Source organism: Haliotis asinina, chromosome 4 (assembly GCF_037392515.1).
Source record: "Haliotis asinina isolate JCU_RB_2024 chromosome 4, JCU_Hal_asi_v2, whole genome shotgun sequence".
NCBI classification, from domain to species: Eukaryota; Metazoa; Mollusca; class Gastropoda; order Lepetellida; family Haliotidae; genus Haliotis; species Haliotis asinina.
The window spans coordinates 76,967,291-76,991,421 of record NC_090283.1 but is presented as its reverse complement, the minus strand read 5'-3'; the positions used below and the strand labels follow the sequence as shown (position 1 = coordinate 76,991,421).

General features: G+C 40.0%; 1 protein-coding gene across 4 annotated transcripts in view; it reads left to right on the top strand.

Annotated features, from left to right (window-relative positions):
- The window catches only part of LOC137281907 (sodium-coupled monocarboxylate transporter 1-like), a 64,292-nt gene that overhangs the window by 14,811 nt on the left and 25,350 nt on the right, over nucleotides 1–24,131 (top strand). For all 4 annotated transcript variants that reach the window (XM_067813624.1, XM_067813623.1, XM_067813621.1 and 1 more), the window contains exon 2: nucleotides 15,180–15,603. In XM_067813624.1, the coding sequence (XP_067669725.1) occupies nucleotides 15,220–15,603 (384 nt within the window). In that variant the 5' untranslated portion in view covers nucleotides 15,180–15,219. The remainder of the gene's footprint in view (nucleotides 1–15,179; nucleotides 15,604–24,131) is intronic.

The window sequence follows — 24,131 nt, the reverse complement described above, 5'->3', positions numbered from 1 at the left end:
TTAAAGTTCTCCGCAACACAAACTGAATCTCACATGTGATATATAACGATATCGCTGCTATGGCTGGCATACGCAGAGCGGAAGTTTTTCAGTCTCAGAGAGGAACCCAGCAAGTATTTCTTGATGGGTTCACATACTCCAAGAATAAGACCAGAGGCCAGACCACAGATGTATAGTCAAGACATGCAGAGGGAAATGTTCCACTGTTGGGGACTTCCTGAGAGATTCATCAGACCACAGCCACCCACCAAGAGATCCGACTTCAGTCAAGTTTGTCAGCAACTTGCGGAAATGGGTCAGTGAAGACGCCATACCTGTCCAGGCGATCTACAATGCCGAAGTTGCTCTCCAGGCTCCAGACAACGTCTTGCATCTGCCTTCCTTCCCCAGTTTGAAGAGTTTCCTCTACCGACATCGCCCGACAACAATCCCTGTACTGCCGCAGACCAGAGCTGATGCTCACTTAGGACAGTGGACCACAACCAGAGATGGCAGAAGGTTTCTTCTCTGTGAAGATGGTGAGGAGGACAAGATCATCATCTTTTCGACTGATGAGCAGCTGAAATGTCTGTTCGAAGATGACACACTCTACATGGACAGTACATCTCATCTCTGGAATCAACTCTACACCATACATGCCCGCATTGGATACACCACTGACCCGCTTGTCTTCGCCATGCTGCCCAACCAACAACAGACACCATACACCATACAAGGCATGGAGAAGTCAGAAGGCGCTAAGCTGGAGCAGATTAACTTTGGTGCTGCTCCCCTACCCAGGAAGAAAGTGTACAGAGAATCCGAGGGGAGATTCCTTCGTCTGAAAGAAAAGCTGACAAGTGGCAAGAAGATATCCATTGAATTCCTGGATGCTGTAGGACATCTCTTGAAACTTGGCTAAAACTATTGAACTGGTGATTGTGACTGATATGTAGATAGTGCATGTAAAGTGAATGTTGCTATAATTATTGGATACAATACTCCGTTACTGACTGACATATATGTAAATAGTAAATAGTGATATACTTTTGTTAAATAATAAAGTTGGTACTTACATTATTTATAACGATTGTGATGTAAAATCATCAAATCACCATATTTTACATCTGATAATTTGATATGTAAATAATGAAAGAGCAAGGGTTATTAAGACTTTCCTGGGACGTACTAAGTTTTTATTGTTGTGGTCTGTTCCATTTTACTGAAAGGTAAACAGGTAACTAATGCTTGACTAACCAACCGTGACTAATCTGATACTTACCCCTCTGACAGTCGACGCGTCTGACGTTTGGGAAGATAAGGGACCGTTTGTTTCTTTTGTTATTGGTTTTCTTCCGTGGGTACCCGGATGATATCCCAGAATTCATGACTGGTTCGTGATCTCTGCTGCGTCATCCTTATGTGCAATTGATAGTTTATGTGTAGACTGATCAACAAAGATGGAATCATTTTCCTTCGTTATTATGAAAACAAATCAAACACCTTGAACTTCACTCATCTGCCGGCGGTATATAAAACGTTAGGACTGAAAAATAACGAAGTCAGTGTACGTGTTTATATTTTCTCTTATAAACCTAATTAGTTCCTTATCACATTTGTATGCACACACACCCTATTCGCGACCTAGTGCATGTTTTCTGTAATACAGATTCTGCTGAATGCTACAAGAAATAAATTAAAACAAAACCCAAACATTAAATTTAAGACAGACGAAAGTTATAGCAACAATGTCAGGCTATTACCTCGTTCAGGAATGTATCCATCAATATCCACATAAAAGAACCATATTCCATTCACCTGCAGCTGGTAAATAATCCTGCCCTATGCCTTGTGTCTTTCAACAGTCTACTATAACTGGCAACTAACTGTATGATGTCCGCAATAATGAGCAACAATCAATCAATCAAGGCAGTGGTGGTTAATTCTTTGTAGGAAGGATGTTGTTTTCACACTCGTAGTTTACGACAGGGTGTATTCAGTATAGATTAGTAAATCAACCATCATAAACACTGCCTTTTTTACAAATTAAGTAATTAATCAATCAGTGTGTTATCGGTTAATCCTTTGATCGATGTTTGTTTTCGTAACTCAGCTGATAAATCCCCCTACATCACTTACATGCACATATTACATAACCTGCATTACATTTGCCTTTACAGACGTTAATTTATAATTTAATTAATTTAATTAATTTATATTTACTCCAGACAGACCCAAATGGGAACCTTTGTCGAGGAATTTTAGTGGTGTTACCACTAATTATACCCGTTATAAATTCATTAACTGACCATCAAGTGAATGATGACAAATAACACTTCTAGGTTTATACCATCAAACGCGAGTTACAGCAGAGGTAGATGTAATCTCGCATGCAGCATATGTCGCATGCATCCTGAAAACACCTATGGGCCGAAACTGCTTTGAGGATTCCAACGGAACTTCGTTGGTACATAAGAAATACACATAGGCTTTTGCTGTGTACTTGGGTAAATGGATATAATCAGTTTTTTGACGTAAGAAAATTTCTCTACCAATGGCAAAGTCGTTGTTATTAGTTTACGAATTCAGATAAATCAACTGTGTGATTTTATTATCTTAGACAATGAACCAGGGTCGTAGCTATCCAAATGCAGTATGATGTTTGCCATGACAGCTGGGCCAACCCTCAAAACTATCTAAATATAAAGCTTACATGAAACAAATGGCTTACTACGTGTATGTAGACATCATATATTCACATAACATGATTAAATATCGAGGTAAAAAACACAGAAATAGGATCAAATTGGATCAGTCACTATACCATCCAGGCATCAGAAAAGAGACTACACTGCTGGGATAATTTGTTACAATCAGATAAGGAATACCATGGATATTTTTAAATAACGGCATCCGGCCTTTAGGGGGAAGAAATTCTGCTAATGTGGACAGGAGCCCAATCTCTTTGTCCGCCACGGGACCGGGTGCTGACCAATTTGCTGCTTGGTTTCGTAATTAGACAGTTGATGAGAAACATTATTCGCTCCGCATCAGTGCCCCTTTAAAAGACTTGAACGTTGCGCGTTTTCCAGTTATAACTTTCCGCAGAGATGTGGAATATTAAATTTCTTTTCTGAAAAACACGTTGCTTGAAATTGTGTTGTGCGATAGAAACAGCCGGCTTCTGCATATCTTATCCTGCACTTGCACAGTTGGACCTTCGAGTTTAATCAAGATCTGTATGGAAAGTTTTAGCGACAAGATTCTGTCTGATATTTAACTGACCTAAATTAATGTCAAATGAATGAATAACGTTATTTGTTCAATGCTTAAGCTTACCATAAATAACGTGTTCTAAGAAGTACCGGGAGTTCATTTACCTTAGATTGCTTTACCCTTATCTACAGTGGATTCTACCATAAAACAAAACATTTGCCAGAAAATACAGAACCATAAGGTGTTCTTTTATGTGTGATGTATCTGTAAGTTTTTTTGGACTTTAACTTGAGGGTTGAAGTAACACTGAATTGCGATGCAGCCTGAGTTAGAAGTTTTGTTAAATAGGTTTCTAATCCCGACAGAAATGTATACATTTGGAACATTCCACTTTAACGCAAAAACTACTTTTAATTAGCAATCCTTTTCCCCACAGTCTCAAATTCCAAAAGATTGCATTACATAATGAATGAACATGCTCTGTGTTTAACAGAACAGCCTCCATTCATTGCTTCTCCCATTCTGCCAAACAAGTGAATTCAGTAACCACATCAAGTTTGTGTAAGACAGAGATAAATTAGTACCGTTTTGTTTCTCCACTATTTCTACAACCTGCCTTCCTACACTTACACAAGTCTCTAACGTAATAATGATAGTTTCAATGAATATTTCTCAATAACGTATATACGTATAGAATGACGCAGTGAGACGAAATGTCCACTTATCCAGACTTACCTCTTCAGAGAACGGAAATGCTATACATCCATGGACATAGCATTCAGCACAGCCTTGTAGTAAGGTTTTTGACATTCCTCCAGAGGGAGATGTCATATTGCGTTGGTTAGTTCTTTGTTCTTTAACGTCCCGATATTCCAGCTTGTTGTGTACGCAATCGTATTAATTGGGATACGATGTTATGTGTCATCCAAAACAGCGAATGTGACTACCCGATCGCGTTAGTCTTACCACTAGCATGGCTTGCTGCATACAGTTTGAAAATATAAAAAATAGTGCCCGGGAGATTCAGAACCTCGACCTGTTTCATGAAGGGTTTCTGCATTACAGGGGGTTTGGTATTACGAAGCGGCGTCACCTTGGCAGACATGAGATGGTTCCTCAGAGACACTAAAATATGTTGTAGATCACTCTGAGAAATCACACACTCATGCTGCGTCACCTTTTCTGGAACTATTTTATTGCGCAATACGTCGTATTGTGGCACGTCCGTCTGTGGGTGCAGAACGTGAACTTTTTCTCTGAAAGGTCTACTGCCATTCGTGAGAACTCCCAGTTGTGAGACTCTGGAGTGGGTAGTTAAGAAAGAAAACACACCATACTCCCGTATCAGAGAGAATGGATTAACTCCTGCAAATTCGAGTTTAACTATATAACCGAACCTTGTGAACAGAACAGAACGCACCTATTTCATTCCCCCAAATCATATATAGCGCCACAGAGAACATACAGTATATATAATCGATACACATTAGGCTGCATAAAAAATTAAATGTTTCTCGAGCATGTTTTTTTTTCAAAAGTGACCAGGGCGTTAGGTCGATTTAGATAATTTCTGATAGTAAAAACGTGGCGAGGGAGGAACAGATTTGGATATTGTTCCCTCGGAACAACTTCCGGGTTAAGTGGTGAATAATCACATTTCATTAGATCAACCTTCCGATGAGTCAGCTGCAGAACGCCACCATAACTGTTTAAACTGATCAATGAGAATGAATTGTACATTATATTTTAAGCCAAACAATGCTAAATACAGATTTGGTGAGGGAAATGTAATACAACCCAGTATTCTGTAGGATATAATACGTTTAACACTTGATAACAATGGAAAAAAATTAATCAACATTTGAAGACTATTAATTGTACCATAACATTATAAAATGGTATTTACCATTACAACATAAGAGTTTAGTCCAGTTTGATATAATTTTAACTTTTACGGATATGCTGGGTACCTACTTCGCCGTATAACATAAAATCTGATTGCTTCACATTCTTTGAACTGGGTACAGAACCTTCATGTGCTGCTCCAGAGGTAAATTAATGGAACTTTAAAAGGCAAATGGTTAACCTACTCAAGCAAATGTGTTTAAAAGATAAACACGTAAAGTAGCTAACTTCGTAATTATTTGCAAGATAGATTAATTTACCTTCTCTGATGTGCCTGTTCTAACAATGCAGCCTTAATTGTTTTAATTACAATTGATATAAACTTGTTTAGAAACCTCTGACTGCTCTTTTCGATCACCATTATATGGCAGGCCTTCAGCAAGTTCAGATGTCGACCTGGCTGCTTCACATCTTTGCTAATCCATGTAATTATTTCTATACCTACTGATGTTCTTCATCGAAAACAATATCGCAAGCCCCTTTAAGGAACAATGTATTCTGTGCTAATTAATTCATTAATGAACTATGACTCCTGTTGATACACTTATGCAAATGGGCTGTTCCCACTTTCATTGTAGGGACGTGCACCTATGTGAACTCAACCGTTAGTTAATGCCACTCACAACATTCTCCAAAATGGGAGTACACCGTCTGAAACATCAATTAAATCGTCGAATAAAACGTTACATGGCCAAAACATTTCTGTCACGTCTCGTCACACAGCAGACTAGACGTGACACCTAAACTTTATATAGTGTGAAACTTGTGACACATCTTTTAGTTTTACGCCGCTTTTAGCAATATTGCAGCAATATCACGGTGGGGGACATCAGGAATAGCCTTCAAACATTGTTCCCATGATGGGAATTGAACCCGGACCTTCGGTGTTACGAGCGAAACCACTTTCGATTTAACCACTATTTTACTTCACCGCCCCCGTGAATGGCATAAACTTTAAAAATCTAAAATGAAAATCCAAGATCATTCCCCTGGTTATCCGAAACCCATTTTGTTGGCTGACTGTCTCTAATTGGCATGCATTGATTACGCGGGCTAACAAAGACGGCCCAGACATAAACGAGGAGTTTTGATTCCCTTGAACTTCACAGCGAGACAAGATTAGATTTAGAAGTATAACAGGTTTCTCTCCATCATCTTAATATGACGGAAAGTTGCTGTAGAACAGGTTTCTCTTTGAATTTTGTATTTATAACTACCTGCGTGTTTTTTTTCGAAATGTTGTATGACATCGGAGAACATGCCAGTCATGCTACCGCTTAGTCCATGAATACATGACATTGTAGTTTTGATAAAAAAAATCAAGCTATTCCTCTTGAAACTGAAAACCGACCTAATGAAAAGAGAACTAGACTAGCTTCATTTCGGTCTTAAGCATTGAAGAAAGGGGTTAGGCAGAAGGGAAATGAAACGGTTCAGTGACTGTGAGACTATCGTCCCCACTAAAGTAGGGCTCCGTGTATCCCCAATAGCCTGTTACACAGTCCCTGAAACGTATAATTTCCCCTTCTGCCAGGCGCTTTCTGAAATTCGAAATGAGCAAGTCTAGATGGTTCCAGGATATAAATACCCCATCTCACTGAGGTTCCTTTTTAATTTAGAAGGAATTATTTGTTTCTATCAAATTATCCGTTTTCGCACACTAAGCGTTATTCTAAATGACATTCCGTGACCCGCCATCTACCACCATTCGGAAATAGTCCACAGCTGGTTATAACTTCTATTTACTGGGAAACACATATAAGATGATCCACTACCTGACAAATGACCCCAATTTGCATACTTGGGAATGCCCCACAGAACGATCCACTTGAAACAAGAGGGAGACAGGTTGTCTGATAAATATCGAAAAGTTCATTTTCCCCGTGCGTTTCACGCATGAATTGTTATAGCACACTCGATTTGGGAACAGGTACAATCCCAAAGAATTGATTCAACACAATATACTGAGCAAATATGTTTAGGACCACCGATCCATTTCACGGAGCAAATGACATTTTCCTGAGGTTCTTTTTAACAAAATTGTTGAATATCTAAAATGCTTGTCAATGCCCCAATCATCTATTTGTCTTCGTCTTAGCTAAAGGTTAGCGTGGAATATCAGTATCGTATGCCTGAAATTGCAGTCTTATCATGCGAAGGAATATGCGATGTTGATTTCATGTCACGGTTAGCGTGTATTGCACGTGCATAATCGACAAGCTACCTGTAGCAGCCAAATGTACTCGCCCAATTCGTTGTACCGCCTCTCTTGTCACAAATGCGTTTAGTGCGCAGGATCATCTAATATGTGTCTAGCAGTAATTATGAATTCGTTATAATTATAATAGTAATATACTTGGCATCTTAGAAAAGAAAAGCATTTGCTACATCACCAAGTAATATCGCGTCATGAAGTACCGTTTTCTTCTTATTGCAAATAGTCTTTTTTTTGGTCCGCCGCCCCAACGCGGAACAGGACTATGTATTGTGCAGCGTCCGTACTGACGTACGTACGTCCCGTTTCTTGTTAATGCGATGTCTCATGCACCGTTGTACCCAATGTCTTCAAATTTGGTCACAGCCTACACTGGGAGAATGCGCAGACACCAGTCAGTTTTGTTAACATTTACCTTATTTTCAAGGTCACCGCGACTCTTTGACCACTCTTCAAACTCTTGTTAACGCGATATCTCATGAACTCTTGTACTGAATGTCTGTAAATTTGGCGACAGCCTACACTAGGGAATTGCACAGACATCAGTCGATTTGGGTGACCTTAATCTTATTTTCAATATGACCACAACACTTTGTCCACTTTTCGAACTTGTCGAAATTGTTGTCGCAATATTCCATAAAACATTGCAATCACTGTCCTAAAGTTTGTCGACAACCTACAAAGGGTGATTATCCAGACACCACTCATTTCAGGCATCTTGTGTATGAGCAAAAAGTGAAGGAGGATGTCATAAATATTTCATTCTTCTTTAGCAGTGGGGGACATTGCCATGTTAGAGGCAAACACTTGTTTAAAACAAGATCTCAATAATAAATGTTGTAATTTTATTGAAACATGTTGAATATGTTCACAGCTTGGACTCGCCAAGTCATTGCTTTGAAACCAGTGCGGTATTCATGTCGTAAGAGGCGACTAACGGGATCTGGTGGCCAGACTCACTAACTTGGTTGACACATGTCATTGCATCACAAATACATAGATCGATACTCATGTTGTTAATCACTGTATTGTCTGGTCCAGACTCGATTGTTTGTGGGCCGCTGCCATGTAGTTGGAATATTGCTAATATGTTAAACAACAACCGAACCAAATTAAACCATTTAAATGACGTTCGTGGTCTCTATCAAAAGCATGCATTTTAAGAGACGAACTGTTAGTCTAGTTTTTTCAGAGGATGACAGAGGATCACTCTTGCCTCTTACGTAGTCATAACAGGCTTCCAGAAATTTCCACAATGTTGGAAAGGTCAATTCTGTCATCTCGGAATTGGCCGCAAGGCATTAAAAACAACACCTTCCACACTACTGTGCTTTCCTGAATGTCAGGAGAAAGATCGAAAAACAATTTAAACATTATTTTACAACAGGTTACACCATTTGGGAATGTGCAGCAACAACACCAGGGCCTAGATTTTCGAAGCTCTCTTAGTGCTAAGATAGTCCTATGTTGATGTTAAGAGAGCTTCGAAAATCTATGACCTGGGCTACGTTTCACGAAGCTATCGTAGCTGTATCAGTGCAGGAGATACTAATTAGGCTTAAGAGAGGTTTGTGAAACGGGGCCCAGGCCTTGGCTTTTGACATCACTCTCTTAGTGTGGCGTCTTGCTGTGACGTATCTGTTGAATAAAGTGATGCCATAGGCTTATCAGAAACCTCAAATAGACTATTTGATTCGGAAATGCACTAAAGTCTTGACCCTTCTGAGAAGTATTTCCAGTACCAAATGGGATGCAGATAGGAAGTGTTTAATGCCATTATATCGTGCCCCCCGTTAGATCACAACATGATTTAGTCTGTCAAACCTATGGATCAGCATGTACAACGCAAAAGGCATAATATGTCATGGAACATTCAGAACTACTTCTCTTGAGGCTTGACATGTGGAATCGGGTGAAATGCCTTTTGATCTGTTAGAAGTGAGACGCATGCCAAAATCGAAATCTTTGGGATGAAATTGTGTTGAGTATTTTCTAGATCTTTGGAAAGACGTTACGTGGTCTTATAGCATGCGTTCTTCAAGAACTGATTTCCTACATAATGTACGTGATGCTGTCATAGATGATGTTAGTGTTCTGTCTCAGAGGCCACCAGGGGTGCTTGAACTTCCATCAGTTTATGGAACAGGCAAATGCATCTGAACCAGCAAATGCATCTGAACCAGCAAATGCATCTGAACCAGCAAATGCATCTGAACCAGCACCTCGTGTAAAAGCTCCAGCCGAGATCATATCCGAAGTGTACCTACCCATATTGGACTGTTTTGGAGTTGAAAAAGTTCACATGACATCGAGCCTTTCGTAACTAAATCCAAATTATTGAGAACTATAGAGAAGAGGTTCTTTTAACCAGACTTCTTCCTTGTGCCTATCTAAATATTATTGATAAGATATTTCTGCAAAATGCACAGTTTGTAATCAGATAATGTGGATTACTGTCTACTGCAGAATATGTAAATCAACATAAGGCGACGATGGAACCTCTTACATCTCCCATTATTAACATCTCCTTGACTAGGTTGCTCTGCTCAAGAAATGTCACTCGCAACGATGTTCAGAATGCCATTCTTCATTATATTTGAGCGTGTGGCAAGTTTACTACTTTATAAATGAGTAAACATTCATGCAGGGCAATGTGTAAATGTTGCCCGAACACTTAATAAACCTTAATCTGTCTATCCTGCTAGCTAGCTATCTTGCGTCATAATTCTGATAATAGATTTCCTCTCTCTCGCAGAGGTGATAGGACAAAAACATTAAAAAACAGAAAGACCGATTCTATTCCTAATTTAAGAAATAAAGCCCGCTCGACCCCGATGAATAAACAAAGTGTAAAAAGGTGCCCTTGTCGTGAACCATCGCCGTTAAAGAACGACGACGTTTGTGTCCGAGTGCATTAACGTTATAACAGTGCGGGGCAACAGTGTACTTTTATTGCATAATGCTTGGGAGTCGAGCCAACTGTATTTCTGACACCAAATCTTATACACACCGGAATGTATCTAGGCAGAAAGCAAACCGAAAAACGAAGGTGTCGGTAATCTAAATTAACTGTTTACTGTACGAGGCTGTTCGTAGCGATGGCAGCTGACATGCATCCTGACGTCTGTTACCAAGGATATGTTTCATTACGAGGGGACAGACGAGAATTATTGCGTAGTGACGTCACTATAGTGTGACGTAATGCAAAAACGTGTACTTTATTGCCTGCTAGAGTAGGCGCCGTTGATCTTTTAGCGAATCGTCTTTGAAGAATGTCCTTTAGGGTTTAACGGCGCTTATTCCAGCTATATCCAGCGTTCGAAATAACCGCCGGCCCGGAGGCCCAGCGCTGGTTGTTATTGTATTGGGCCGGGACTTTCAAATATTTGCATGCCTTTGTGGTCTTCAGCAAATAATCTGTTTTCCGTTTGAGTGGAATCTTTTCCTTACATTTTTCTCCTCTTGGATCATCCAAGATCATTCATGTTATGATAACGTATAGTGTCACTTCTTGGTTTTTCAGCTCTTTGACCATAGCAATGTCAAAGCCAGACTTTGACCAATAAAAACGTCTCTGCGCCATGGGATTCGCAAGCGAAACTATGTACAGTGTAGCATATATTGTTTTTATTGGTTTGACTTCTTGTAACAAAATGGACCTGCAGATTTCTTTCAGGGCCTGTAGATTCTAAAGCCTGCGGGCCGCAGCAGGTCTTGGAGGCCAACTGGCAAATTAAAATATTGCAAACCCTGACTGTATCATGGCCCTTAACACTTTTGTGAAACGCACAAGCACGGGTGTCGTGCCGCCTAACCAAGCAACACGATCCGGACAAATCGGGATTCGAACCCAGGTTAATGTTGTTCCAGAGGAACGCTAATTTGCAAACGCGAATGGCGGTGAATTGGTGCACCCGTGGTATTTAGGTCAGACACATGAAAAAAATATGCACATAACTTGTTAATGCATATATATTTATAGACAATATGCTATTAAAAAGGGAGTATGAACAATCTCATTATATGCTCGTAACGCAGATCATGTGCAAGGGAAACGTATAACTCATAATGCTTTGGAAAAATATGCGATACTTCACTTGATGTTTTCGAACCAGGCTGTATAATTGTAGATGGAGGTACAAAATGAATAATCCGTTCAAACCGTGCCGTGAATTCCTTGCAAACACGCCGACTTCGTGTCATCGTTGTCCACGAATACAGCTGGGTAAACTTCGTGTTGGTGAAAAGCTAAACTGAAAGTTGTTCTCATATTGTTTTAATCTCATGTGAACATTTGTACATACGGCGTCTGTCACGTTAGAAGTGGTGCATTTGGCATCTTTGAAGCTGGAAAACATCTGAACATTGTGGTACGATTTAGCAACGTTCGCAGTAAGTAATTAGCAGAATACTATCACATATCGGCTGACATACAACTTTGATGACTGACATCCATCTTGTCGACAAAGAAACAGCAGCTCACAAAACCGTTTCGTCAGAACGACTATGTTCGGAAATTGTGGCCAAAGTGCTTCTCAGACTGGAGATGAGCTTCTCAGAGTTACGAATGTCAGTATGTGAGGACAGAAGATTAGTTGTCGACTACGCAGATAGAACCCCTAATAAACCCTTAAGTTACACCTAATATATCACTCCAAGTAGTCCTTTACACAAATAATTCAATGACGTCACTCTGAAAGGAATTTGTGGGGTGAAAAGACCTCGCGACTGAAGTAACTATCCACGTTAATAATATGAGAGAAACAACAGGTATTTTGCACGGTTGAACGGGTCTTGTGAGAAGGAATGGGTATGTCTCCACATAGTAACTGTCAAGTTATTTATGAATCTCTTAGAATGTACAATAAACAAGTGGACAGCTTGTATTATATCAGGTGATCACCAGATCATCATTGTGTAGATGGTTGTACATTTCCATTGGGTTGATGGTATATCATCTAGCATGTTGATCACCCAGTGATCAACAGTATGAGCATCAGTCTCCGATGACAAGGCATTCCATTATAGGATAGTTGTATAACGCTCATGTCCACGTAAAGTGTGTATGCTCAAGACGTTAGTGGTTTTTTTATCAACTAAGTCAGCAAGCCTGACCACCCGATCACGCCTGACCACCCGATCACGCTAGTCTATTCATCCGACAAGTATGGGTTACTGAAGACCAATACTAACCCGGATCTTCACGGGTAGATGTAGCAATGCCATCCCACACCGTATTTTATTTTATTTTAGAAAAGTGTTTCTAAAAAGACGTTTCACAAAAACATTTAATGTTTGTTCTATATAGTTTATATATAAGGATGGATTGCTATTTTACCTCGAAACTTCACGCGTCCCACCCAAGAGCAGTAGCAATTTTATATTGCGAGGACACATGATTTTTGTTGACAAACAATCTCCTTCTTCTCTGCGATCATTCGTACGCAAGTGGATAAAACCTTGATAGCCTTAAGGTCGATTAATGAAAGAACCTAGGGGTGAAACGGTATACCATGGTATTTGACCATCGGTTCGGTATACCGTGGTGGAATCACAAATGCTGTATTTTCTGCTTTCGTACCGTCATTTTAAAAACCTTTTCATACCATTTCTAAAATATCTAGAAATCGAATCATGTTGTCCAAGTCAAGACGGACGCCATTTCCCGGAAGTAATTGCTTTGAATGCCATCAACTTAGATCTACAAGTCAGCAAGACATCAGTACCTGGGATCCTTTTCCAGTTATTCAAACAAAAATATTTCTTCGATTGGTTTATAACTTCTGTAACTGTACACATTATATAAACATATCATTTGCATTAATGACAAGTTATTACACATCGTAGGTATAAGAAACCGGCTAGGTTTGTCCAAATGCGACAGAATACATTAGACTGTAGAATAAATGAAAACAAGATCTGATACTAAAAAGACAACTTAGTTCCCAATTTTCTTACAACCACACACGTTTCATGAATGAGTATGAGGTAGAACATAAACACTGGATTTACTGAGAGCATATTATATCGAGAGGTAAGTTTGGCCACGTTTCAAAACTTTCCTCTCATGTGTTCCCAGTAAATATATCTTAGAATCTCGAAATTAGCAAAGCAACTATTTCAAATTTATACATGCCTGAGGTTTCATACTTTTTATTGAATTAATGTCCAAGAGATAAGCTCATTGGAATTAAGATTGAAAGAGTTCTCAATCTTATGCAAATGTATTTACAATTCTTTACCATGAATAATCAGTGATTAAGTTTGCAGCTCGTATCACTGTCATTTGTAATCCAATCAATTTAGAAAAAAACATTATCAACGGCAACAATTCATTCGTACTAAAATAACAAAACAGTCTTCTTGATATACATCATATAACACCTCGATGTGTTTCAACAACTGGTCAGCTATCAATGTGACGACTTGACCCTAAATTAGGTGTTATCTAAAGACATATGATTTTGCTGATCTAATGATTAAGAACACAGTGTGTTTGTCGATGGCTTTTTTCTAATTTTGGACAGGATAGGTGTATGTGGTTATGAACACACTTTGTTTTGTACACTTGGATAAATGGAATGTTTTGTTTTTTGTATTTTAATCGCATTTCTTTTATACATTGAGAAAAGGGAATATGACTGGAGTAAATACTCAGTCAATGTTTTGGTCATACAAAGCAATATGATGACAGAGACAGGTGAAATTTGAGATGGAAGGAAAGAAAGTGGGAATTTGATTCTGGATGGACCTAAAGAGCCTATGTGATTCACACACAGCAGCGGTTGAGAAACTCTTAAGATTTGTCCCAATCTGTGCTACAAGTTATGTATATCAGTCACTCACAACAGTCATATGGAAGTGTCACAATGACTAACTGCCGACTAACTGACATACTTATGCATGTGACATGTTATACTTGTATGTAATAAAATCATATAACTTGTCAGTCATGTTTCTTTTATTTGCGTGTGACTCTTATGGTGAGGTGTCATTGATCGATTAAATTGATCCACTTTATTAGCCTACTCAAGTCCAATTAGTAATTTATTCCCTATCAAATATGTGGTGTAACCAGCACAGTGCCAGAAATGGGACTCACGGAAATCGCACTGTCAGAAATTAGAGACAACTCGCTGGACCAACTGAAAGGGGTGATAATATCACGACCACCGATGCATGCTATTACGAACAATACTGATGGTTGCACGAAGAATCACTTGACATATGCTATCCAGTTCTTATGTGTTGTGTTAATTTATTTAAATTATTAATATAGTTTCTATAATTATACTTCGGCCCATTCCAAATGACAAAGAATATGAAATAACAAAGGTCTTGCACCGCAATATGTACTGTACTGTGGTGACAGTGTACCGATTCACCCCTAAAGGAAATAAAAAGTTATTATAACATGCAAAATATGCTTTGTTATTCACATCACGAAAATCACTGTAGTGCGCATGCATTGTTGTCTTATGACCCTGTATTGAAAATATGTCACATAGGTTATGGTGATATCGGTGTTGTTTCAGTAGTGGATGGCATAATTAGTATTCAGGCATTGTATTCTTATGATGGTGACGATTATCACGTTTTCACATCTGTTTCACGCCATATTCATCAGTGCAGAGTCTGATTGGTTGATATCATTATACGGTTTGATTCCCCTTGTTGAAGTCTGTTTAGACAAAGGTAGCTCAACCAGACTGAACGCCAAGAACCATTCTTTAACTCATGGTCTTTCAGCTCTGAATTGCAGTGTGTGCTTTCCCGTATTCGTTTCCTTCACTGTTATTTAGAACGTGTCGGTACATCTGTTTTTCTCTATCGCTCTCTCACGTATATTTGATGTTTTCTTTAGGTTCACCTATCGACGACTCTGATCTCAAAGAAGCAACACCATGGACGGCAATGTAAACGGCAGCTCCAGCATGACGGCTGGGTCTCCAAAGTCCCACATGTTCCATATCGCAGACTATGCCATGTTCGGAGCTACGCTACTGATATCTTTGGGTATTGGTATTTTCCAAGCATTCCGAGACAGAAAGAAACAGTCGATGTCCGAATATCTCGTGGCTGGTCGCAAAATGACCATCATACCCGTCGCTGTGTCGTTGCTGGTGTCCTTCGAGTCTTCCATCTTGATGCTCGGCATGCCGGCGGAAGCGTACGTATATGGGATCCAGTACCTCATCGGCACCCTAGGGTTCAGTCTGGCCATCCTCCTGGCTGTCTATATGGTAGTGCCAGTTATCCACCCGCTCAATCTGACGAGCGCCTTTGAGGTAAGTGCAACTACTACTACTACTACTACTACCAGACTTGATTATTTGCAGACCGCTGTCGTTTAGTTGGAATACTGCTAAATGCGGCGTAAAATTAAACTCACTCACTACTACTGCTGTTGCTCCGAAATCCCCTACTAATGCATGAGTTTTAAGAGCTGTCAACTTCTATATCATGAGGAAAATTTCTTTTGGAGTTCATTATTAATCCTTCATCACGTGAAAATCTAGGCAGCAGATAGTCCTTTAAACAACAGTGCTCAGACGACAATGGTGGGCACTTTACAAGGAAGTCAGTAACTTCTTTCAGTGGCATTTTAGATGATGGTATGATGAGGATGAAGACTTTCAGGGACAGACAACTTCTTTCTAGCTTTGGATGCGACGTTTCGGTGTAGATTCAAACACCGTTATCAAAAGACGCTAAACAAAAGATGCACAAGGAGAAATATATATATATATATGGCAGGGATGTGAGTTTATATAATACAGGGGGTTGGTGTATAGTGTGTCGACATGAGGCTTGTGATAGATGACGATGTGAGCAAGGATGGGGTATTCTTGAGTAGGTTTGATTAGTTGATCGTAAGTCGTAGGGATGTAAAAACTTTGATCTCTGTTGATTGTCGTGTTGAGTCGTTTGATGTTGATTGCTCCTAAGAGTTTCCTTGTCTTGCAACCTGACCGGTTGGTTTCTAGGACGCTGATGTTGTTCCAAAGTATGGCATGGTGTGGGTGGGCTTGGATGTGGTCGGAAATGGCTGATTTGGAGTCGTTTTGCTTGACAGATGTCTGATGTCCGTTGATTCGCGGGTTCAGGGGCCGGGACGGTTTTCCTATGCACAAGTCACCATATTGGTTTTGAATGTTGTAAACAACGCCTGAAGGTTCTTCTTTGTTATTTGTGTCTGGTTTACCATTGGCTTGTAGGATATGCTGGATTCTGGACTACAACGTCTATGTTGGCTTCCTCTCAAGTAGTCTTCTTGGTGGCTGACATTATTGGCATATGGTGTGTTGATGTTAAACGGGGCTGATTGTGGACGAGGTAGTTTTTATTTTGGGTTCAGGGTACTCTTGGTTGTTCTGTTGACAAGGTTAACTGGGTACTGATTATATTTTTGGACGTATGATCAAGGGCTTACGCTAGGGTGGCAGCTATACCTCTCCTCACTTGTAGTGGTGATTAGATAAGAAATGTAGATGTTGATCCGTGTGGGTTGGTTTTTAATAGACTCTTGTGTGGAGTTTGTTGTTGTCTTTTTCTACTTGGACATCTAGGAATGGTAGCTTGTTGTCAGTTTCTTGTTCCATTGTGAATTCCATGCGTTGATGTTGGGCATTGATTGGGGTCTTTCTTCAGCTGTTTGTAGTTGCAGTGGTCGTTGATGATGTTGTGAGTGAGGGTGGTGAAACCGGTGGTGTCCATGATAGCGGTAGCTCTGCCTGTGACTGCTCTGGTGATTGCTGGATCGGATTATAGAATTGTTTTCGTTTCTGCTTTAAGGTGGTGTTTAGTTGTTTTGCGAGAGTTATTCATTTCTAATATGTTGGCTATTTGATGACTTGGATAATCAACTTTTCCACCTGTAGCCTTTGCTCTACCGAAACGTCGCACCCACTGAAGAAAAGAAGTTGCCTATCCATAAAAATCCTCAAGGACACCAGTAGTTAATCAGTGCTGACTGGTGATGACAATATACAAGCAGAAGTCGGGCATTAATGTTAACATTCAGCCCTGGTAGGCCATCAAGCACTGAACTGTAATGTTACAGCGTTTCATCTTTGAACTTAAATATATATCTCGCTCCAAAGAAATGCTGTTATCATACTTCAGTAAACTCTCGAACGCCCCAAATATTGCGTAATGTATTATCAAGACACAATCCAAACACTTGATATTGAAATTAGTTTAGTGAGTGAAAGCCTCCATGGGCTAATGGATTGAGCACCTGCCGAGAGATTATCAGAAGGTGCTATCAAAACAGGCTATCAACTAGTACTTTCATACTCATGGAAACGAATAAGGGAACACATGAAAGTACAAGAGTAATTCTAGAAATAATTGAAGGAACACTAGTACATTCATGTGTTCCTTTATTCATTATTTCCACTCTCGGCAGTCAGTGACTGAAGATATCTTGTAAATAAAGCTGGGGTCCAGGGCCCACTTGCACAAAGCTAGGATCGCTTTGTGCAAGTGGTCCCAGGCGCGAAGCCAAAGTACTGTAGGTCGTCATGGTCCGTAGTGTGGTGATCTGCCTGCAGTTGGTGATGATCTATAACCTGTTTATGTACTCACCGCCAAAAGAAACGCGAAATTCATCAATAGCCACTGTGACGTAAATCCACAGTGTTGAATATATAATTGATTCCTTTAATCGTGTTTTTCACGGAAAAAGAAAAACGTTTACAGCAAACACAACATACGTGACATCAGACATCACTGAAATGTGAACTTAGTGGTTTCCATTTTGCCTGTGCAGAGACAGGTTGTGAAGTTAAAATTGAATTCTTTGTATGATGGTCTTGTTCTCACGATGCTACTTAAGGAATCGGTATTGCTTTTTTCATGAAACAGTGAGCATGCCATGTGTAAGTGCTAACAAACGCCAGGGGGCTATAGGGAATATATGCATCTTGGAGCATCCAACGTGTCGCCAGATGTTATGGAACATATCAGTCCACCATCTACAGACTGCTTGACCGCTGTCAGCAGACAAACACCGTCGCTGACGGCCCCCATGGCGGACGTCGACGTGTAGCGTGATGCTCTCAAGACAGCTACCACATCAGCCGACAGCAGACACATCAAACAGCCTTCGAAACCTACTTTACCAGCTGAAAACGCTACTGAAAGCTAATTGCAGGAACACCTCAAAACGACATCAACCCAAAGGTGTTGTCTACAAAATCAGCTTTGACTGTTGTGAGGCCTATGTAGGCCAAACCTCCCGGACCCTAAATATCACAACCAGGAACACTTACCATCTAGCTCAGACCGAAAACCAGCAATATCGGAACACGTCATCAAATGTCCCAACCACGACATAATTTGTGACAATGTAGAGATACTATCGAAAAACTACCAGGACTTACGGAAGCCATTCAAATCACCCCTCAGTCAACAGAGACGAGGGATATCTCATTCCATCTGCAAACAATGACCTCATAAAAACAACAGATCAGAGCAGAGCGGCTATCATTGCTAATTGATCCGATCAACGACGCATATTTTGTTTCTGCCTCAGTTACCATTAGCTTCCTATTACACTCACCACATCATTACTACCATCCATTTTTGTTGTGGTGAATGCCTTTGATTCAAATCAGCTTGTTGTCATCACCTTGTGCCTGTTCATGTATTTAAGTGGATTTATGCCCCGTGTGGCAATGAACCGTGCATTTTCACACCTGTTAATTGGTCTCTGCTCAGTTGCTCCTGAGGTCTATTCCCATTTGTGAGAACTCCATGTTGTGCGACTCCCAGTTTTGAGACAGTAGAGTTAGTAATTAAGAAATAAAACACACCACACTCCCCTCTCCCCTATCTGATAGAATAGATTAACCTGGCGAATTGGGGCTTAGGTGTGTAACTTAACCTTGTGAACAGAACACACATTTTATTCAAGAATATCACATGTAGTGACACAGAGAATAGACAGCATACTGATATATTGTAGCGAGAGTGTACTTTCTGTAAAATGTATTATTGATTAAGTGATAGTTATTATGGGTCACATTTCGTATCATAAGAGTTCAGTGCTATTATCATTTTTGCGGCAGACCTATAAGGTGGTTTTCTAGAGTTACCCCCCTTTGAGAGTGTTTTGACTGAGGTAAACACGACACTGGCTGAGAATTTTCGAAGTTAATTGCGACGGTCGAATTAAGCTTGAATGTTCAAGAATCAGTGACTGTGTGTAGAAAGGCTGGTTGCTGTATTGACACGCGGACACACACGGATAACTGGAGTATATCATTCGGCCTAAATACTGCTTGCCTCTTCGTCAACACTTGACCTGCATGACCGCTCCCTGACCGCTCACCGTGTTACATTCAGTATAACTGTTTCTCACTCACAAACCAATACTTAGGTGAGCTGAAATTATATTTGTGACCCAGTACTTTAGATGTGACTCTGTTGCATCATATTAGTAACCTCTATTGTGAATCATGGTATCTTGTTCTCTGCTCAATACATAATATTGAATATTTTAGACTTGTCTGTGTTATAGTTTGCTGGTTCTGAGGGGCGACTATGTTTGTCTTAAGAAGCGACAAACGGGTGGTCAGGCTCGCCGACTTAACTGACACCTGTTATCGCCTCCCAGTTGCACAGATCGATGCTCATGCTTTTGATCACTGGGGATTGTCTGGTCCAGACTCGATTATTTACAGACCTTCACTCTTAATTACTCCCATACATTTGTCCCTTAGCGACCACTGTAAGATGACGGATGTATACCTTTAAGTCAGTGCTGTGCTGTGCTGTGCTGTGCTGTGCTGTGCTGTGCTGTGCTGTGCCGTGCTGTGCTGTACTTTTTCACTCATGCTTGACAACGGTATAACAATTCATATCGAAACGCCGCCTGATATAATAATAAAGAAGCTGTTGTCCATAAAGAAACATATTCTATTATTCTAAAATGCCAGTCAAACAGATCAAGGCCTTTGCTTCACTACCAGCTACCACAACAGCAGTCATGCCATATGAGGAAACCACAAACCCATCAGCGACAATGCTGTACGTCGCCGTCTTACTCAGACTGATTTACGCTGCCGTCGACCTTACACTTGTTCACAAACTAGACGTAGTCGCCTGAACCGGGCGGCAGTCTATCACAACTGGCGCAATGGACAGTGGACGAACATCGTCACTTTTGTATCGATACCGCAGAGGACAGAGTGAGAATATGGCGTCTTCAAGGCGAAATATTCGCAAAACTATGTGTTTTGGAAAGAGATCGTCGGGGAAAGCCTTCCCTTATGTTTTAGGATGGCATAAACCGGGGACATCATGTTCAGCGTGTAATCTTTGAGAACAATGGGCAAGGTCGTGCTATGGATAGTATATTTTGGTGGCATGCGTATACATCAATAAAATACATTTATAGTCATTCTCAACACACCGGGCCATTACTGGCAGAAAGACATCTAGACATAAAGTTACAGACGTTTACAAATATTCTTCTGAAAGAGCACTTTCATTAAGCTCAACCTCTCCGTACACACCTTTCAAAGGATCCAAATACAGATATACCAACTCTAATACCCTCGATAACGCGAGAGCGCACACGGCAAGACTTACACAGATATATCCCCAGAACATCAACATCCTGACCATGGATTGGTCAGCCTCAAGTTCAGATTTGAATCCCATCGAACACCTCTGAGATAAGCAGGAAAGACAAATTCAACAACAGCGAGTACGTTCAGCTACCTTGCAACAACTGCAACAGAGTGTTGTTGACGCTGACAACAACATTCCCAAGAGGTCCATTCGACGTCTCTTCAACAGCACGGGAAGGACATGTGTAGTTGTTGGTGATGGAAATGAAGGTCGTTTGCTTTCCTTTTAAGGGCAGTACCTAAAGTCACGTCAGTTTTGGTTTCCGTATTGATTTATTGTATTTTTCACGTCATGTGGAGAATGAACAAACTAATCGTCTTTCTGTGATAGTAAAAGTAGCAGAAAAATTCCACGTTTTCACTCATAGTCAATATGGTCATTTCGCACTGTTCACGTTTCTTTTGGCGGTGAGTATATATTGTATTTGCAAGGTATGGAGCACATGCTGGAGAATGGTAAAAGAACCTATATCGAAACGTCGCCATTGTTATTGGAAGGAAGTTTATCATGCAAAATGTTGTATGGTCTCTACAGTAGCAACTTCTAGAATGCCACTCAAACAAAAAATGTGTATTGTATTGTCTTAAATGGCAAAATATTTTGACATCTGCATCTTTATTTGACGTCTGCGTCTGTTGTATTCTGGTGTTTTTACTATCCTTCGCCAACAGGTTTTTATGATGCAAGTGTATCATGACATAGCTGGGCAGCGTGAAACGGATTCGTGTTTTGTTATTTCGTCTTTTCGTTATTCCTACGCTGTACATGGAATATTCATAGTAGTGCTGTCATGAACGCTGAAACTCGTGTAATAAAGGATTGCGTGACTCATTCACAAGTGTACCAAATGTGCATGATTCATTCACACGTGTACCAAATGTGCATGATTCATTCACACGTGTACCAAATGTGCATGATTCATTCACACGTGTACCAAATGTGCATGATTCATTCACACGTATACCAAATGTGCATGATTCATTCACACGTGTACCAAATGTGCATGAGGTGAATAACCTCTGAATAACGAAAAACTAACCAGCACTGGGTATGCATCAGTGTATCCAGGTTCGTTATTCAAAGGGTCTACATGGAATGTATATACTTAATAGTATTTCTGTCATAAACACTCAAACTTATGTAATAAAGTATTGCGGCATTCAGCCACAGATATACCAAAGGTGAGTTGGATTATTCAGCATATGCTGAATAACGACAAACTATCCATCATCAGGTTCGTTATTCAGTGCATGTCCATTAATTCTACCCAATATCTATAGTAATGCTGTCACTTGCAATTCAGGATTGTCTCACTCTGACAGTAACAACCCCTCGTTCTTCGGCTGAAATATATAAAACTCGTTCACTATGGCACAAAACAAAAATCGGCAAACATGCAGGGTAATGAGGTGAAAACACATAAAATGACCAACCTTCAAATAAATATGTTAAATTAGACATTCGTATATTAGTAGCAAGGTAAATCATATATTAGGAACGAACTATCTCCATATGAAAATCATCTGTTAACGTGTACAAGCAGTGAATCAATCAACGCGTATGGTACAGATCTTCTTGACTGACTCAAGTAAGAGACGCTCGTAATAAGGACAAGTGGGTGCGTCCGAGCAAATTTTCGTCGTGTGCTTGTCCTCACTCCTTTGCATTGTATCGTATACCTGTGCAAAGCGGTACACCTAGTTAAAAATGAATGAGCGTTTCAGTGAGAAGGTCATCATTAATATTCCAGAAAGGGTGTTAACATATACAGCTGTAATTACAGTCTATTTGAGACAGAAACGGACCGATGAATTGCAAATTTTATCATTGTACATAAATATAAATAGTACACATGTTTATCATGTACTAACACCCAACCGCTTTCTGATATTTGAAAATTTTCCGGACTCCACGAAAAAAGCTGTTTAAGACACTATCATCATTGAAAATGGAAAACCAAATATTTCATCTGTTTACACCCTGCAAGACATTTTCTCATATTCACTCGTAAACATGTACTAAAGGAGAAATGAACAAACACACAAATATCAACATAATATGTACACATAAGTTATTCTTTCTTTATATGATAAATATAGAATACCTACTTGAAGACTCACAACTCTTAAGAATCTTTTGCATCCTGACACATGTACGTTTAGAGCAAGATGATTAAACCTCCGTTACTTGTACCTTTCCAAAGTGGCAAACAAATTCTTCCACTTCACTTCGCCAGACGTTCCAAGTGTCAGTGGCCTGACTGAAACAGACTGCTGACATCCTGGAGAATGGGGCAGACTTCCAACTTGCCTCTGGTTTCTTCAAACCCAGTCCCTATGAGGTTTTGTTGTAAGACGAAATAACTGATCATACAGAGATTGTCCACAGTTGGAAAGATTTAAAACTGTACCAAACTGAACTTTTCCTCCCCAAACCCCTTTTCCTTCTTCTTGTATCTCCTTTCTTCTTCTATTCACAGAAGCCTGCTTTCTTTTGCTTAATATCTATAAAATTTCAAAAGGGTAGCTGAAATATATGCCTACTTTGCCGTTTGTTCTTTCCATTTCTCTTCTGATACTGTCAGTGAGGTTGATTCCTTTTATTCCTTCTTCTTTTTGTTGCTGCTCTCTAAACGACCTAGACCCGTGAAGGTCTACCCGGGGTAGAATAGGCCTTCAGCAACCCATGCTTGTCGTAAATGCGACTGTGCTTGTCGTAAGAGGCGACTAATGGGATCGGGTGGTCAGGCTCGCTGACTTGGTTGACACATGTCATCGGTTCCCCATTGTGCAGATCGATGCTTATGTTGTGATCACTGGATTGTCTGGTCCAGACTCGATTATTTACAGACTGCCGCCATATAGCTTGAATATTGCTGAATGCGGCGTAAAACTACACTCACCCATCCATTCACTTCTTTAGATTCATAGGTTCTGTATAATTTGGTACACTTGTGAATGGACTCCGCAGTCATTTATTTTAGTGTATATGACAGCAAGAATATAAATATTCTAGGTCGAGTGTCTGAATAACGACGAATTTATTATCTCATATTTGATAGGATGGATGGGAGTATATTGAGTATCGTACCTAGTGCTGGTCAGGTTTTCGTTATTCAAAGATTCTATATAATTAAACACACCATGCACGTTTGGTACACCTGCGAATGGATTCC